At 40.8% G+C, this 18,492-nt stretch overlaps 4 protein-coding genes across 4 annotated transcripts in view; all 4 read left to right on the forward strand.

The window, feature by feature from the left end:
* Nucleotides 1-5,467: 5,467 nt before the first annotated feature.
* LOC116336037 (protocadherin alpha-8-like) lies at nucleotides 5,468-7,837 on the forward strand. Its single transcript, XM_031759828.2, has one exon. The coding sequence runs from the start codon at nucleotides 5,468-5,470 to the stop codon at nucleotides 7,835-7,837; it is 2,370 nt and encodes a 789-aa protein (XP_031615688.2).
* Nucleotides 7,838-8,906: 1,069 nt separating this feature from the next.
* On the forward strand, nucleotides 8,907-11,830 carry LOC116336038 (protocadherin alpha-8-like). The gene is made up of 2 exons (XM_039598009.1): nucleotides 8,907-11,264; nucleotides 11,744-11,830. The coding sequence occupies exons 1-2, from the start codon at nucleotides 8,907-8,909 to the stop codon at nucleotides 11,828-11,830; spliced, it is 2,445 nt and encodes an 814-aa protein (XP_039453943.1).
* A 653-nt stretch (nucleotides 11,831-12,483) lies between these two features.
* Nucleotides 12,484-18,492, forward strand: part of LOC116336023 (protocadherin alpha-C2-like) — a 188,698-nt gene continuing 182,689 nt past the window's right edge. The window contains exon 1 of the mRNA XM_039618150.1: nucleotides 12,484-14,841. Within this exon, the coding sequence (XP_039474084.1) occupies nucleotides 12,484-14,841 (2,358 nt within the window). The remainder of the gene's footprint in view (nucleotides 14,842-18,492) is intronic.
* On the forward strand, nucleotides 15,994-18,363 carry LOC120443523 (protocadherin alpha-8-like). Its single transcript, XM_039622377.1, has one exon. The coding sequence runs from the start codon at nucleotides 15,994-15,996 to the stop codon at nucleotides 18,361-18,363; it is 2,370 nt and encodes a 789-aa protein (XP_039478311.1).

Here is an 18,492-nt window from a genome sequence, read left to right on the forward strand (position 1 = left end):
CACCAGAAATAGAAATCACATCTTTTTCGAGTCGCATTCCAGAAGATGCACCCCCTGGAACCGTGGTGGCATTGATGGGTGTGACGGATCTTGACTCAGGTGTGAACGGACAGGTGGTTTGCAGCGTGCCCCTTCATTTGCCTTTTGATTTGAAGCCCTCCCCTGACGGTCAGTCATACTCTTTGGTTACCAAAGATTACCTTGATAAGGAAACAACGCATATGTATACCATTACAGTAACAGCTAAGGATTTAGGAAGCCCAACTCTGTCATCAACGAAAGTAATACAGGTAGAGGTGCAAGATGTTAACGATAACAGGCCTCTTTTCACTGAAAGCCCGTATACCTTTTATGTACCTGAAAATAACAAGGCAGGAATGTCCATTTTCTCAGTCAGTGCTACTGACGCGGATGGAGGTGAAAACGCGGCAGTGACATATTCACTTGTCCGTATGAGCCCGGGGCTCACTATAACCACGTTTTTAAATATAAACGAAGCAAACGGAACGATTTCAGCACTAAAAAGTTTTGACTTTGAAACACTGAAAACTTTCCAGTTCCAAGTTGTTGCCTCAGATTCTGGAACTCCGTCATTAAGCAACAACGTCACAGTCAACGTCTTCATCCTGGATCAGAATGACAACGCTCCAGTCATCCTGTATCCACTCAGCTCCAACGGTTCTGCTCAAGGTGCGGAGGAGATTCCCCGAAACGTCAACGCAGGACACTTGGTGACTAAAGTCAGAGCCTATGACGCTGATATAGGATATAACGGCTGGTTGCTCTTTTCACTGCAAGAAGTGACTGACCACAGTCTCTTTGCTTTGGACCGCTATACAGGACAGATCAGAACACTTCGCTCATTCACAGAGACAGACGAGGCTGAGCATAAACTGGTAATACTGGTCAAAGACAACGGCAACGTTTCTCTCTCAGCAACAGCTACTGTGATTGTCAAACTTGTGGAGCCCAAAGAGGCTTTTGCAGCTTCTGATGTTAAAAGTACAGCAAAAGATGACGAGGACAGCAATGTCATATTTTACCTCATGATAACTTTGGGCGCAGTTTCTGTACTTTTTCTCGTCAGCATCATTGTGCTGATTGCAATGCAGTGCTCTAAATCCACAGACTATACTTCTAAATATCTACCAGAGACTAATTATGATGGGACACTGTGTCACAGCATCCAGTACAGATCAGGAGAGAAGCGGTACATGCTAGTTGGACCCAGAATGAGTATAGGATCTACTATAGTACCAGGAAGCCATGCAAATACACTTGTGCTTCCCGACAGAAGAGGTGCTACTGAAGAGGTAAGACCTTAATACCAATCTTATGCACAACCATGTTTATCCTTGCGTTCCTCTAAATTTTTTGCTGTAATGCTGTCTCTGAAACTCTTGTCACAATGTGGTCTTTTAAAGCATGTGTTTCACTTTTGTTCAAATGTTCCAATTATGTAACTGACATATATGTATTATGGAACATCGGTTAAAGTTAGCAGTAAAAAATTTATATGCTTCCGAAGCCAATCTGTTCTCTTCAAGAAAGTCCCACTGTTTGCCTTTCTTGCTGCTGACAAACATTAATCAGTTTAAGTAAGTGAAGACAGTGTTATTAAAAATAGAAAAACAAAAACGATAAATACAGTTATCGTTATAGACATTTCCTCTTTTGACTGTGTCAGCGTAACTGCGCTGTCCAATGTGCTGAAATTGTTTAATTCTGGGGAATTAACTATTTAAGACAACAGTCATTTCACCGGTCTTTCAAAAAACGTTTAGATGTCCATTTCTCTCAGCATTCTTACGCTCCGCTTCTGTGGAACATACAGTATATCTCTCCTGTCTGCCCTGACTTAATTATATCACTATCAGAAAGTCTGTAGTGGGCGGGATTGCGTGCCCTTTAAGTATTTTCCACTGAAGGCATTATTATTGATCCTATTTACTTTCTAATAAAAGCCATTTGACTGACATTTTTGAGTTTCTGACAGAATACCAGATATGACGGCGACCAGCTGTAACAGGCAGGCTTCAGTTTCCTCCAAAGCGTTAGACATCGAAAAGTCAAAAGTAAAGTGGCAGGAAAAGGGAACAGGTGAACTGTAGTGGTTTTGTATCATACTGTACCACTTGGTGTCGGTATGGCATAGGGAATGATTGTGCGCTTCATTCTATACAGGCCCTGCCCATCTGTGCTTCCTATCTGGTGGAGGTGTACACAGGGAGTGTGCAAAGGAGGCTAGGTATCAAATAAAACGAACAGTGGTTAATTTTTATCAATGGAATTTCATCTTTTAGAGATTCGTGAACATATTCTAATAAGACTGACTCCATAAGCGATGGGATCACTGAGTTTGCCTCCGAGAAAGCCCTTATATATTTACCTCGGGATGAAGGAAGGAGGACAAAGACACCGTGCGAATTGCTGGTGGGTCGCCGTGATTGTGTTGCTGTGCTTTGCGGAGAGGATTTTGGCCCAGTTAAGATACTCCGTTCCAGAAGAAGTTCAGGTGGGATCTCCTGTTGGAAATGTTGCAAAGGATTTAGGACTAGAGATCAGCAGTTTAACTGGCAGGAAATTTCGTATTGTTTCGGGTCCAAATCACGATCTGTTTCAGTTAAATCAGAACAATGGAGTGCTGTATGTTGGGAAAAAGATGGATCGTGAGGAGCTCTGTGATGGAAGCAAGGTTTGTTTTATAAACCTGAAAATTGTTGTTGAAAGCCCACTGGAAATACATTATGTTGGAGTTGAAATAACCGATATTAATGATAATTCACCGACCTTTCCAGAAAGCGAACAGCGACTGAAAATCGCGGAGAATACTCCTCCAGGGAATCGTTTCCAAATTCATGCCGCCCGAGACCCCGATTTTGGTGCACATTCAGTTCGAAAATACATACTGAGTCACTCGGATTTCTTTGATATTGAAGTCAGAGACAGTGAAGAGGACAAGATGCCGTTTTTAGTGCTAAAAAAGCCTTTGGATAGAGAGCAAAAGGCAGAGCATCGTTTACTGTTAACAGCCGTTGATGGGGGGAATCCAGTGAAATCAGGAAGCCTTAATTTAACCATCACCGTGCTAGACGCGAATGATAACCGACCTGTGTTCAGCAAAGATGTATATACTGTGTCACTGGATGAAAATGCACCAATAGGAACATTTGTTGTAAAATTAAATGCTACAGATTTGGATGAAGGTTCCAATGGCAACATTGAATACACCTTTGGTAAAATACAAAAGAAAAAAGTGCACGACACCTTTGAATTAGACAGCATAACCGGTGAGATTCGTGTAAAGGGAAACGTAGACTTTGAGAAAACGGAGCTGTACAGGCTAGATTTGCAGGCTTCAGATAAAGGTCAGCCACCCTGGACAGCCGAAAGTAGAGTTGTGATTAAAATAAAGGACGTGAACGACAATAAACCAGACATTGAAGTAACGTCACTGTCCAGCTTAATCCCAGAGGATTCAAAGCCCGGCACTGTCATCGCTCTCATAAACGTTGTGGACAAAGATTCAGGCGTTAATGGGAAAGTTATTTGTAAAATATTACAGGATGTTCCATTTGATCTGACGCCATCACTTGAGGAAAACATGTACTCGCTCGTTACAAAGGGCCGTTTAGACAGAGAAACTGTTTCCCGCTATGATATCACAATAACAGCTACTGACTGCGGTAAACCTCAACTTTCAACAGTGAAAACACTGAGTGTTCAGGTGTCAGATGTAAATGATAACACACCAGTTTTTAGTCAGAATCCATTTGAGTTGTATTTGATAGAAAACAACACCCCGGGCGCACCAATATTTTCTGTAAGCGCAGTTGATGATGATTTGAATGAAAATGCAGCAATTACATATCACATCCTGAGAGGTGATGGTCTACAGGATGCTATTACATCTTTCCTGAATGTACATTCGGATAATGGACAAATCACTGCGCTGAAAAGTTTTGACTTTGAAACACTGAAAAGGTTTCAGTTCCAAGTTGCTGCCTCAGATTCTGGAACTCCGTCATTAAGCAACAACGTCACAGTCAACGTCTTCATCCTGGATCAGAACGACAACGCTCCAGTCATCCTGTATCCACTCAGCTCCAACGGCTCTGCTCAAAGTGTGGAGGAGATTCCCCGAAACGTCAACGCAGGACACTTAGTGACTAAAGTCCGAGCCTATGACGCTGATATAGGATATAACGGCTGGTTGCTCTTTTCCCTGCAGGAAGTTACTGACCACAGTCTCTTTGCTTTGGACCGCTATACAGGACAGATCAGAACACTTCGCTCATTCACAGAGACAGACGAGGCTGAGCATAAACTGGTAATACTGGTCAAAGACAACGGCAACGTTTCTCTCTCAGCAACAGCTACTGTGATTGTCAAACTTGTGGAGCCCAAAGAGGCTTTTGCAGCTTCTGATGTTAAAAGTGCAGCAAAGGATGTTGAGGACAGTAATGTCATATTTTACCTCATGATAACGTTGGGCGCAGTTTCTGTGCTTTTTCTGGTCAGCATCATCGTGCTGATTACAATGCAGTGCTCTAAATCCACAGACTATACTCCTAAATATTTGCAAGAGACTAATTATGATGGGACACTGTGTCACAGCATCCAGTACAGATCAGGAGAGAAGCGGTACATGCTAGTTGGACCCAGAATGAGTATGGGATCTACTATAGTACCTGGCAGCCATGCAAATACACTCGCACTTCCCGACAGAAGAGGTGCTACTGACGAGGTAAGGCCATGTTTTCAATGAAACTGTTTCGGGAATGAAAATAAAATTCCCTCCTGGCAAACACGACTCTCTAAAACATGCGACCCATTTTTACTATGCAAAGCAAATAAGTTTAATCAGTGTTTTTTATGTCCGTATTGAAGTTGTGTAGTGCAGAAAAGTAACATGATATATATATAGATAGATTTTGTAATGGTATGTTTTAAAAACGGTACATAATGATGTCAACAATTTTGCTCGCTGGGTTAAGTAGACGACTCAGATGGAGTAAGCCCATTGCAGAGGGCCGCGTACGAAGCCACTCCAGTCCTGTTACTGCGTCAGTTCTCAACTATCTTATCATACAAAAAACAAACAAACAAACAAACAAACAAACAAACAAACAAACAAACAAACAAACAAACAAACAAAAATCAAACAAAAATCTTCAAATGATGAGAAAAGTCATAACTTGGTCCACATGGTGTCAGTGTCATATCAGCATCCAGTTTTTGTGTTATAGTACTGGCCCTGCCCCTTCGACAGAGGTTTTGTTCTGGTGGACAGAGGGGAGACGGCATCTTAAACAGACATAAGTGTAGCCGAGATTTTTACGTGGGAAGCTTCGGAATATGGGGTATATTTCTGACTCGATGTTTTGTTTTGATACTTTAATGTTAGACCATTATCTTGGATGTAAAGACCTGTGAGTGGATACGCTGTTTGTTATCTAACCGAAAGATGGAGGCAGGAGGACAAAGACGAGGAACGCAATGTTGGTGGGTTGCTATCAGCTTTTCTCTGATGCTCAGCTGTGTGGAGCGGGCATCAGCTCAGATAAAATATTCGATTCCAGAGGAAGTAAGGGTAGGAAGTGTTGTTGGGAATGTGGCAAAGGATCTGGGACTGGACATCAGTTTACTGGAGGAACGACGGTTTCGTATTGTCTCTGGAGCTGAAGATGCTCAGTTTGAAGTAAATCCGAACAATGGCCTCTTGCAGGTTCATGGAAAAATCGACCGAGAGGAGCTCTGTGAAAACATTTCCCCATGTTTGATAAACCTAAAAATGGTAGCTGAGAACCCCATGGAAATACATTATGTAGGAGTGGAAATCATAGATGTAAATGATAATTCACCCAGCTTTCCTGATGAAGAAAAAGTATTAGAAATTTACGAGTCCACTCTCTCGGGTAAACGATTCCAGTTGCCAGCTGCACACGATGCAGATGTTGTTAGTAATACTGTACGCATGTACAAACTAAACCATAATGATCACTTTAGTTTGCAAATTCGAGAGAGGGGAGAGGACAAGATACCATTCTTAGTTATACAGAAGCCTCTGGATCGGGAAAAGGAGAATGAGCATAAATTGATCCTGACAGCAGCTGATGGCGGAAATCCACCGAGATCGGGGACTCTTAATGTCACAGTCATAGTCCTCGATTCAAATGATAACCATCCTTTTTTTAGCGAAGAAGTTTATTCAGTAACGATACCAGAAAATGTAGAAAGGCACACAAGTGTAATTATGATAAAGGCGAATGATCTGGACGAGGGTGTAAACGGAGAAATTGAGTATTTTTTTGGAAGCGAACTTGACCCTAAATTATATGATACATTTAGCTTAGATAAGAATACTGGGGAAATTCGAGTGAAAGGAGAAATTGACTTTGAGAATATTGAGGTATACAAGTTGGACGTCCACGCCACGGACAAAGGACAACCGCCAATGAGTACCGACTGCAGGGTGATTATCAAGGTGCTGGACGTAAATGATAATAAACCTGAGATAGATGTGACATCTTTGTCAAAGGTGGTATCAGAAGACTCCAAACCTGGGACTGTGGTGGCTTTGATCAGTATTACAGACCAAGACGCGGGTTTAAACGGTAAAGTAATATGTAGTCTTTCAGACAATGTCCCATTTGATTTAAAACCGTCATTTCAAGATAATATGTACTCTTTAATTATTAAACATAAATTAGACCGAGAATCAGTTTCCCATTACGACGTCACAATAACAGCTACAGACTGTGGCGTGCCTCCTCTGTCCACATCCAGAACTTTGAGTATTGATGTGTCAGACGTGAATGATAATGCGCCACAATTTGCACAGAATCCAGTTGAACTTTACCTGGTAGAAAATAACGAGCCTGTAAAGCCGATTTTTTCAGTTTCTGCCTCAGATAAAGATGTGAATGAAAACGCGGCGTTAACTTATCGTATAATCAGAGATGAAAGCCGTCAACAGAAAAACGCAGTATTTTTAAATATTAATTCTGATAATGGACAAATCACTGCGCTGAAAAGTTTTGATTTTGAAACGCTGAAAACTTTCCAGTTCCAAGTTGTTGCGTCAGATTCTGGAACTCCGTCACTAAGCAACAATGTCACAGTCAACGTCTTCATCCTGGATCAGAACGACAACGCTCCAGTCATCCTGTATCCACTCAACTCCAACGGTTCTGCTCAAGGTGTGGAGGAGATTCCCCGAAACGTCAACGCAGGACACTTGGTGACTAAAGTCAGAGCCTATGACGCTGATATAGGATATAACGGCTGGTTGCTCTTTTCCCTGCAGGAAGTGACTGACCACAGTCTCTTTGCTTTGGACCGCTATACAGGTCAGATCAGAACACTTCGCTCGTTCACAGAGACTGACGAGGCTGAGCATAAACTGCTCATACTAGTCAAAGACAACGGCAACGTTTCTCTCTCAGCAACAGCTACTGTGATTGTCAAACTTGTGGAGCCCAAAGAGGCTTTTGCAGCTTCTGACGTTAAAAGTGCAGCAAAAGATGATGAGGACAGTAACGTGATATTTTACCTTATGATAACTTTGGGCGCAGTTTCTGTACTTTTTCTGGTCAGTATCATCGTGCTAATTGCAATGCAGTGCTCCAAATCCACAGACTATACTTCTAAATATCTGCCAGAGACTAATTATGATGGGACACTGTGTCACAGCATCCAGTACAGATCAGGAGAGAAGCGGTACATGCTAGTTGGACCCAGAATGAGTATAGGATCTACTATAGTACCTGGAAGTCACTCAAATACTCTCGTGCTTCCTGATAGGAGACGTCCTTCTGAAGAGGTAAGACCATGATTCAGTTTTAACTCTCTTACCGGATGTGACTCTCTTTAGAAGCAAAACATATAATGCTCTGGATTTAAAGCAAATATAGCACCTGAATTGTAGCATTTTTGTTAACACTGTTCATGGTCATGATACGTGGTTAAACTATTAAAATTTATGTTATTTTGTATTCTTCTTAATATGATAATGCAGTTTTCTGTGATCTCTTTTTTCTAAAAGTTTCACGTGTTTATTTGTTGATTAAATTACACAATTCTGTGGCTATATTTATTTAGGCGTCAACGAGTTTTTTGTTTGTTTTTATTAGAAATCTATAGGTCCCTTGTAGATGATTCTTATTTTTCCCCTTCCATTAGAAAAACGGTGATACATGCCTTCAAACCTGGTCATTATTCAGTTTCGTCAAAGTCACAGTTTTTGTTAAGGGGAGTCATGGCACACGAAGCTAAATTGCTTTGACCTAAAGAAAAATATGACATTGACATATACTAATACAAATATGATGTTGACTGGTACGATCAGGGAAGATGATATAAAAGCTCTGAAGTGCGTTAACTGATCACCACACTCTTTTGAACAAAGAAAAAGAAAGAAAGAAAGAAAGAAAGAAAGAAAGAAAGAAAGAAAGAAAGAAAGAAAGAAAGAAAGAAAGAAAGAAAGAAATTGCTTCGTAGAAGTAATTCGTTATTCGGATGTATTACTTTAAAACACATACGTTAGCAAAAAGTTGAAACATTTCTAGACACGAAGCGACAACTTGCAGACGGGCTGATTTTGCAGTTTATGTGATGGTTTTGTTTATGAACATATTCTCATGTGTTCAGTCCACAAGGTGTCAGTGTCATATCAGCATCACATTGGTAATTTTAGTGCTGGCCATGCCCCTTTCATAGAGTTCTTGTTCTGGTCGACAGAGAGGAGATGGTACCTTCGACAGAAACAAGTGTAGCAGTGATTCATACATCGTTTGGTTTGGATTATGCGACATATTTCACACTGGATATTTTGTTATTTAGACTACTTCCATTGCTCAAAGGACTTGTAAGTGGACATATATTTGAAAATATAAAGCGAAACGATGGTGGCAGGAGGACAAAGACGAGGAACGCAGTGTTGGTGGTTTGCTCTCAGCTTTTCTCTGATGCTGAGCTGTGTGGAGCGGGTTTCAGCTCAGATAAAATATTCAATTCCAGAGGAAGTAAAGGTAGGAAGTGCTGTTGGAAATGTGGCAAAGGATCTGGGACTGGACATCAGTTCACTAGAGGAAAGACAGTTTCGTATTGTCTCTGGAGCTGAAGATGCTCAGTTTATAGTAAATACGAGAAATGGCGTCCTCTCTGTGCAAGAGAACATTGACAGAGAAGAACTGTGCGAAAGCATTTCTCCTTGTCTGATAAACCTAAAAATGGTAGCTGAGAATCCCATGGAAATACATTATGTAGAAGTGGAAATCATAGACGTAAATGATAATTCACCCAGCTTTCAAGAGGAAGAAAGCATACTAGAGATTTCAGAGTCTACTTTCCCAGGTAAACGATTTCAGTTGCCAGCTGCACATGATCCAGATGTTGTTACTAACACAGTACGGATGTACAAATTAAACCATAACGATCATTTTAGTTTGCAAATTCGAGAGAGAGGAGAGGACAAGATACCATTCTTAGTTTTACAGAAGTCTCTGGATCGGGAAAAGGAAAATGAACACAAACTAATCCTGACAGCAGTTGACGGAGGAAATCCACCGAGATCAGGGACTCTTAATGTCACAGTCATAGTCCTCGATTCAAATGATAATAACCCTACATTTAGTCAAGAAGTTTATTCAGTAACAATACACGAAAATGTAGAGGTGAATAAACGTGTAATTACCGTAAATGCAACTGATTTGGATGAGAGTTCAAACGGAGAAATAGAGTACGTTTTCGGTGGTCAGCTTGACCGAAAGATTTATGAAATGTTTAGCTTAGATAAAAACACGGGTGAAATTCGAGTAAAAGGAAAGATTGACTTTGAGAAGGTGGATGTTTATAAGCTAGACGTCCACGCCACTGACAAAGGACAACCTCCAATGAGTACCGACTGCAGGGTGATCATCAAGGTGCTGGACGTAAATGATAATAAACCTGATATAGAGGTGACATCTTTGTCAAAGATGGTATCAGAAGATTCCAAGCCTGGGACTGTGGTGGCTTTGATCAGTATTACAGACCAAGACGCGGGTTTAAATGGAAAAGTAATATGTAGTCTTTCAGACAATGTCCCATTTGATTTAAAACCGTCATTTCAAGAGAACATGTACTCTTTAGTTATTAAACATAAATTAGACCGAGAATCAGTTTCCCATTACGACGTCACAATAACAGCTACAGACTGTGGCGTACCTCCTCTGTCCACATCCAGAACTTTGAGAATTGATGTGTCAGACGTGAATGATAATGCGCCACAATTTGCACAGAATCCAGTTGAACTTTACCTGGTAGAAAATAACGAGCCTGGAAAGCCGATTTTTTCAGTTTCTGCCTCAGATAAAGATTTGAATGAAAACGCGGCGTTAACTTATCGTATAATCAGAGATGAAAGCAGTCAACAGAAAAACGCAGTATTTTTAAATATTAATTCTGATAATGGGCAAATCACCGCGCTGAAAAGTTTTGATTTTGAAACGCTGAAAACTTTCCAGTTCCAAGTTGTTGCGTCAGATTCTGGAACTCCGTCACTAAGCAACAATGTCACAGTCAACGTCTTCATCCTGGATCAGAACGACAACGCTCCAGCCATCCTCTATCCACTCAACTCCAACAGTTCTGCTCAAGGTGTGGAGGAGATTCCCCGAAACGTCAACGCAGGACACTTGGTGACTAAAGTCAGAGCCTATGACGCTGATATAGGATATAACGGCTGGTTGCTCTTTTCACTGCAGGAAGTGACTGACCACAGTCTCTTTGCTTTGGACCGCTATACAGGACAGATCAGAACACTTCGCTCATTCACAGAGACAGACGAGGCTGAGCATAAACTGGTAATACTGGTCAAAGACAACGGCAACGTTTCTCTCTCAGCAACAGCTACAGTGATTGTCAAACTTGTGGAGCCCAAAGAGGCTTTTGCAGCTTCTGATGTTAAAAGTACAGCAAAAGATGACGAGGACAGCAATGTCATATTTTACCTCATGATAACTTTGGGCGCAGTTTCTGTACTTTTTCTCGTCAGCATCATTGTGCTGATTGCAATGCAGTGCTCCAAATCCACAGACTATACTTCTAAATATCTGCCAGAGACTAATTATGATGGGACACTGTGTCACAGCATCCAGTACAGATCAGGAGAGAAGCGGTACATGCTAGTTGGACCCAGAATGAGTATAGGATCTACTATAGTACCTGGCAGTCATGCAAACACGCTTGTGCTCCCTGATAGGAGACGTCCTTCTGAAGAGGTAGGTCCATTGTGCGATTTTAAATCAAGGTTGTTTTGGTTGTCAGGACCTAATTTCTTTTACGATGTATCATTAACTTTTGAAACATATGAAGTACATGATGTAAATGTATTTAAGGTTTTTAATCATTTTATTTTATTCTTCTCTTCTTTTTTTACACACTTTAATTTCAAACAGTATTTTAATTGCTATCACCATTATTTTGAAAGACTGCCCATTATATTCTGTAGTCTTTTGACACTGCACAAATTGATATCCACGTATGCATGGGGCGGAGATTAGTTTAGAAAAGTTAAGTAACTAAATAAAGGAGGTCACGCCACTCAGATTGGGAAACTGCGGCAAAACACATGCATATTCATTAGCGTTGTCCATGGGCCGGTGACTTTCAGACATACGCTCGTGGTCTTCAAGTTCAAATCTATTTTTCCTTTCAGACCTTTCTGTGTTTAGCGCTAATCCTATGTTTTCTGTCACAGTTATTAGAAATCACTAATTGTGTCATATATAACTGCGTCGTGGAAATAGTAATATACCTGTCCACTGTTCGAATGGGATCCTGTTAATTCATCTGAAAGGTGAAACTGAGCAATACAAGCCTGAAACTCGCGTGTGCTGTGTCCTCGATTATTTTTCATCCAGTCTGCGCGCAGTTTTATCAGAATCACATGTGCGTTTGGCTAATCCTGCATCATTACACAGCATTAATGTAATACTGACAAATATCAGAATTCACTGTTGCAATTAGTCATTATGATATACTGTACGCGTCTATCAGCTGATCATCATATGACGCAAAAATACATGAAACTTGCTTCCTGAGACTCTGAAATATGTGACAAATTAAATCCATCACGGTACAAAAAATTCTTAAGAAAACATTTTTAGATTTGTTTTAGTAGTGGCTGGGATACATTTGGAAACATACTTGTATATTACATGTAGATTTTTGCTCTAAAATTAGTCACAATATGTTCAGTCCACAAGGTGTCAGTGTCATATCTGCATCAAACTAATATGTTTTTGCGCTGGCCCTGCCCCTTACACAGAGGTTTTGTTCTGGTTGACAGAGAGGAGACGATACCTTAGACAGAAACAAGTGTAACCGTGATTTTTCCATGAATACGCGGGGAACATGGGAAGAAGTGTTGATTTAGGCTACTTCCTTTACGGTAAACACCTGTGAATGGATACAGTATTTGTTATCTAAACGAACACGATGGAGGCAGGAGGACAAAGACGAGGAACGCAGTGTTGGTGGTTTGCTATCAGCTTTTCTCTGATGCTCAGCTGTGTGGAGCGGGCATCAGCTCAAATAAAATATTCGATTCCAGAGGAAGTAAAGGTAGGAAGTGTTGTTGGGAATGTGGCAAAGGATCTGGGACTGGACATCAGTTCACTGGAGGAACGACGGTTTCGTATTGTCTCTGGAGCTGAAGATGCTCAGTTTGAAGTAAATCCGAACAATGGCGTTCTGTATGTTCACGGAAATATCGACCGAGAAGAGCTGTGCGAAAGAATACATCCATGCATCAAAAATATAAAATTGGTAGCTGAGAACCCCATGGAAATACATCATGTGGGCGTGGAAATCGTGGATGTAAATGATAATTCACCCAGTTTTCAAGAATATGAAAAAATATTGGAAATGTCTGAATCCACTATAACAGGCAGACGATTTCAGTTGCCAACTGCGCGAGATCCAGATGTTGTTACTAATACTGTGCGCATGTACAAATTAAACCATAATGATCATTTTAGTTTACAAATTCGAGAGAGAGGAGAGGACAAGGTACCATTTTTAGTTTTACAAAAGTCTCTGGATCGGGAAAAGGAAAGTGAACACAAACTGATACTAACAGCAATTGACGGCGGAAGTCCACCAAGATTGGGGACTCTTAATGTCACAGTCACAGTCCTCGATTCAAACGATAACCATCCTACATTTAGTCAAGAAGTTTATTACGCTACAATAAGTGAGAATACAGATGCGGGTGCGTTTGTAATTAAGCTAAATGCGACTGACCTGGATGAGGGAATAAATGGACAAATTGAATACTTTTTTGGTGGAGAACTTAAGGATAATTTATATGAGATTTTTAACATGGATAAGGACACTGGTGAACTTCGAATCAATGGGGGAATCGACTTTGAGAAAACTGATATTTTTAAGTTGGAAGTCCATGCCACGGACAAAGGACAACCTCCGATGAGTGCGGATTGCACAGTAATCATCAATGTCTTGGACGTAAATGATAATAAACCCGAGATAGAGGTGACGTCTTTGTCAAAAATGGTATCAGAAGACTCCAAGCCCGGGACTGTGGTGGCTTTGATCAGTATTACAGACCAAGACGCGGGTTTAAACGGTAAAGTAATATGTAGTCTTTCAGACAATGTCCCATTTGATTTAAAACCGTCATTTCAAGATAATATGTACTCTTTAATTATTAAACATAAATTAGACCGAGAATCAGTTTCCCATTACGACGTCACAATAACAGCTACAGACTGTGGCGTGCCTCCTCTGTCCACATTCAGAACTTTGAGTATTGATGTGTCAGACGTGAATGATAATGCGCCACAATTTGCACAGAATCCAGCTGAACTTTACCTGGTAGAAAATAACGAGCCTGGAAAGCCGATTTTTTCCGTTTCTGCCTCAGATAAAGATTTGAATGAAAACGCGGCTTTAACTTATCGTATAATCAGAGATGAAAGCAGTCAACAGAAAAACGCAGTATTTTTAAATATTAATTCAGATAATGGGCAAATCATCGCGCTGAAAAGTTTTGACTTTGAAACACTGAAAACTTTCCAGTTCCAAGTTGCTGCCTCAGATTCGGGAATTCCGCCACTAAGCAACAACGTCACAGTCAACGTCTTCATCCTGGATCAGAACGACAACGCTCCAGTCATCCTGTATCCACTCAGCTCCAACGGTTCTGCTCAAGGTGTGGAGGAGATTCCCCGAAACGTCAACGCAGGACACTTGGTGACTAAAGTCAGAGCCTATGACGCTGATATAGGATATAACGGCTGGTTGCTCTTTTCACTGCAGGAAGTGACTGACCACAGTCTCTTTGCTTTGGACCGCTATACAGGACAGATCAGAACACTTCGCTCGTTCACAGAGACTGACGAGGCTGAGCATAAACTGCTCATACTAGTCAAAGACAACGGCAACGTTTCTCTCTCAGCAACAGCTACAGTGATTGTCAAACTTGTGGAGCCCAAAGAGGCTTTTGCAGCTTCTGACGTTAAAAGTGCAGCAAAAGATGATGAGGACAGTAACGTGATATTTTACCTTATGATAACTTTGGGCGCAGTTTCTGTGCTTTTTCTCGTCAGCATCATCGTGCTGATTGCAATGCAGTGCTCCAAATCCACAGACTATACTTCTAAATATTTGCCAGAGACTAATTATGATGGGACACTGTGTCACAGCATCCAGTACAGATCAGGAGAGAAGCGGTACATGCTAGTTGGACCCAGAATGAGTATAGGATCTACTATAGTACCTGGCAGTCACGCAAATACTCTCGTGCTCCCTGACAGGAGACGTCCTTCTGAAGAGGTAAGAACATATCTCGATTTAAACTGAAGGTCCTTTTGCTTGTAAAGAATATAAAGATGAAACGTCCTTCTACCAGAATCATTTTTTCCTTTAAACATATAATACGATTAGTGTTTAGAATATGGAAGAAATGTGCTAAAGGTTTTTGATTTGTATTTTTTTTTTTTTTTTGGAACTGAATTAGAAAGTATTTCACTTACTACCTCTAAAAGTTGTCTCAAGAGGCTACCCATTATCATAACTAGTAGCACAAATTTTTGGAAAATAAATTGTTAATAGGGCGGAAAGTGCTTCATAAAAAAACCTCAATGAATAAAGAAGATAACCCATATATCGGGAAACTATGGGCAAAACAGCGGTATTCTTAAGCGCTGTCCGTGGTTCTGATAAGAGATCGCGTTTAGTCAGCTAGTGGTGGTGTTCAAGTTCAAATCTGATGGTTTCACATTAATTTATTTGCACTGTGAAAGTGATTAACACAGCCCCTAAATTTACTTGAGTCATGCTATCTTTTATTTTCATCCAGCCTGCCTGTAATTTTGTCTAAGTCACATTTTTGTTAAGGAAATAGAGTACGCATTTGGCAACTACTGCAGCGTTACTAAACAATAATGTCACACTAACAAATAGAGTTCCCTGTTGCAGTTAGCCCTGCATGATATATTAGTGTGTTTACTAAATGTCACAAAAATACTAAGATAAACAAAAAGGACTCCAGAAACTGCACAAGTACTCCATCATTTGAACATATTGCTGTACAAATAACAAAGAAACAGCAAATAAAAAAAATGTTCAGTAAGAAAGAGTGTTCATTTTTAGTGAGCAGACTACATGTTGGAAACATATTTGTGTAACACATGTAGCTGTTTGCTTTAAAAATGAGTCACAAGATGTTCAGTCCACAAGGTGTCAGTGTCATATCTGCATCAAACTGATATGTTACAATAGTGGCCCTGCCCCTTCCATAGAGGTTTTGTTCTGGTTGACAGAGAGGAGACGGTATCGTCCAGAGAAACAAGGGTAGCCGTGATTTTTCCATGAATACGAGGGAAAATGGGATGCATTTCAGACGGGATATTTTGTGATTTATGCTAATTTCTTAACGATAAATACCTGTGAGTAGATACAGTATTTGTTATCTAAACGAACACGATGGAGGCAGGAGGACAAAGACGAGGAACGCAGTGCTGGTGGGTTGCTATCAGCTTTTCTCTGATGCTCAGCTGTGTGGAGCGGGCATCAGCTCAGATAAAATATTCGATTCCAGAGGAAGTAAAGGTAGGAAGTGTTGTTGGGAATGTGGCAAAGGATCTGGGACTGGACATCAGTTCATTAGAGGAACGACGGTTTCGTATTGTTTCTGGAGCTGAAGATGCTCAATTTGAAGTAAATTCGAACAATGGCGTTCTGTATGTTCAAGGAAATATCGACCGAGAGGAGCTGTGCGAAAGAATACATCCATGTATCAAAAATATAAAATTGGTAGCTGAGAACCCCATGGAAATACATTATGTAGGAGTGGAAATCGTGGATGTAAATGATAATTCACCCAGCTTTACTGATGAAGAAAAAATAGTAGAAATTCCTGAATCCACTCTTCAAGGAAAACGTTTCCAGTTGCCAGCTGCACGGGACCCAGATGTTGTTACTAATACTGTACGCATGTACAAATTAAACCATAACGATCATTTCAGTTTACAAATAAGAGAGATGGGAGAGGACAAGGTACCATTTTTAGTTTTACAAAAGTCTCTGGATCGGGAAAAGGAGAATGCACACAAACTGATACTGACAGCAATTGATGGCGGAAATCCACCGAGAACGGGGACTCTTAATGTCACAGTCATAGTCCTCGATTCAAATGATAACCATCCTACATTTAACCAAGAATTATATTCAGTTACAATACCTGAAAATGTTGATAGGGATACTAGTGTAACTACGGTAAAGGCAACCGATCTGGATGAGGGTGTAAACGGAAAGATTGAATATTTTTTTGGTGGCGAACTTAACACTAAATTGTATGATACATTTAGCCTAGATAAGGACACTGGTGAAATTCGAGTGAAAGGCGGAATTGACTTTGAGAATATGGAGGTATACAAGTTGGACGTCCACGCCACTGACAAAGGACAACCTCCGATGAGCACTAACTGCAGGGTGATCATCAAGGTGCTGGACGTAAATGATAATAAACCTGAGATAGAGGTGACATCTTTGTCAAAGGTGGTATCAGAAGACTCCAAACCTGGGACTGTGGTGGCTTTGATCAGTATTACAGACCAAGACGCGGGTTTAAACGGTAAAGTAATATGTAGTCTTTCAGACAATGTCCCATTTGATTTAAAACCGTCATTTCAAGAGAACATGTACTCTTTAGTTATTAAACATAAATTAGACCGAGAATCAGTTTCCCATTACGACGTCACAATAACAGCTACAGACTGTGGCGTGCCTCCTCTGTCCACATTCAGAACTTTGAGTATTGATGTGTCAGACGTGAATGATAATGCGCCACAATTTGCACAGAATCCAGTTGAACTTTACCTGGTAGAAAATAACGAGCCTGGAAAGCCGATTTTTTCAGTTTCTGCCTCAGATAAAGATTTGAATGAAAACGCGGCTTTAACTTATCGTATAATCAGAGATGAAAGCAGTCAACAGAAAAACGCAGTATTTTTAAATATTAATTCAGATAATGGGCAAATCATCGCGCTGAACAGTTTTGACTTTGAAACACTGAAAACTTTCCAGTTCCAAGTTGCTGCCTCAGATTCGGGAATTCCGTCACTAAGCAACAACGTCACAGTCAACGTCTTCATCCTGGATCAGAACGACAACGCTCCAGTCATCCTGTATCCACTCAACTCCAACGGTTCTGCTCAAGGTGTGGAGGAGATTCCCCGAAACGTCAACGCAGGACACTTGGTGACTAAAGTCAGAGCCTATGACGCTGATATAGGATATAACGGCTGGTTGCTCTTTTCACTGCAGGAAGTGACTGACCACAGTCTCTTTGCTTTGGACCGCTATACAGGACAGATCAGAACACTTCGCTCATTCACAGAGACAGACGAGGCTGAGCATAAACTGCTCATACTAGTCAAAGACAACGGCAACGTTTCTCTCTCAGCAACAGCTACTGTGATTGTCAAACTTGTGGAGCCCAAAGAGGCTTTTGCAGCTTCTGATGTTAAAAGTGCAGCAAAAGATGATGAGGACAGTAATGTCATATTTTACCTCATGATAACTTTGGGCGCAGTTTCTGTACTTTTTCTCGTCAGCATCATCGTGCTGATTGCAATGCAGTGCTCCAAATCCACAGACTATACTTCTAAATATCTGCCAGAGACTAATTATGATGGGACACTGTGTCACAGCATCCAGTACAGATCAGGAGAGAAGCGGTACATGCTAGTTGGACCCAGAATGAGTATAGGATCTACTATAGTACCTGGAAGTCACGCAAATACTCTCGTGCTTCCTGATAGGAGACGTCCTTCTGAAGAGGTAAGAGCTTAAAAGTGTGATGTCACATGTTTTTGTGCATTCTTTTCCATCAATTAGACTTTTTTGATATCGTCTAAATTTTCTTTTCTTTTTTGAAATTACAATTCTAAAGTATCATACCTAAAGACCACAGTGCTCACA

This window comes from Oreochromis aureus, linkage group 2, assembly GCF_013358895.1.
Source record: "Oreochromis aureus strain Israel breed Guangdong linkage group 2, ZZ_aureus, whole genome shotgun sequence".
Classification (NCBI taxonomy): Eukaryota; Metazoa; Chordata; class Actinopteri; order Cichliformes; family Cichlidae; genus Oreochromis; species Oreochromis aureus.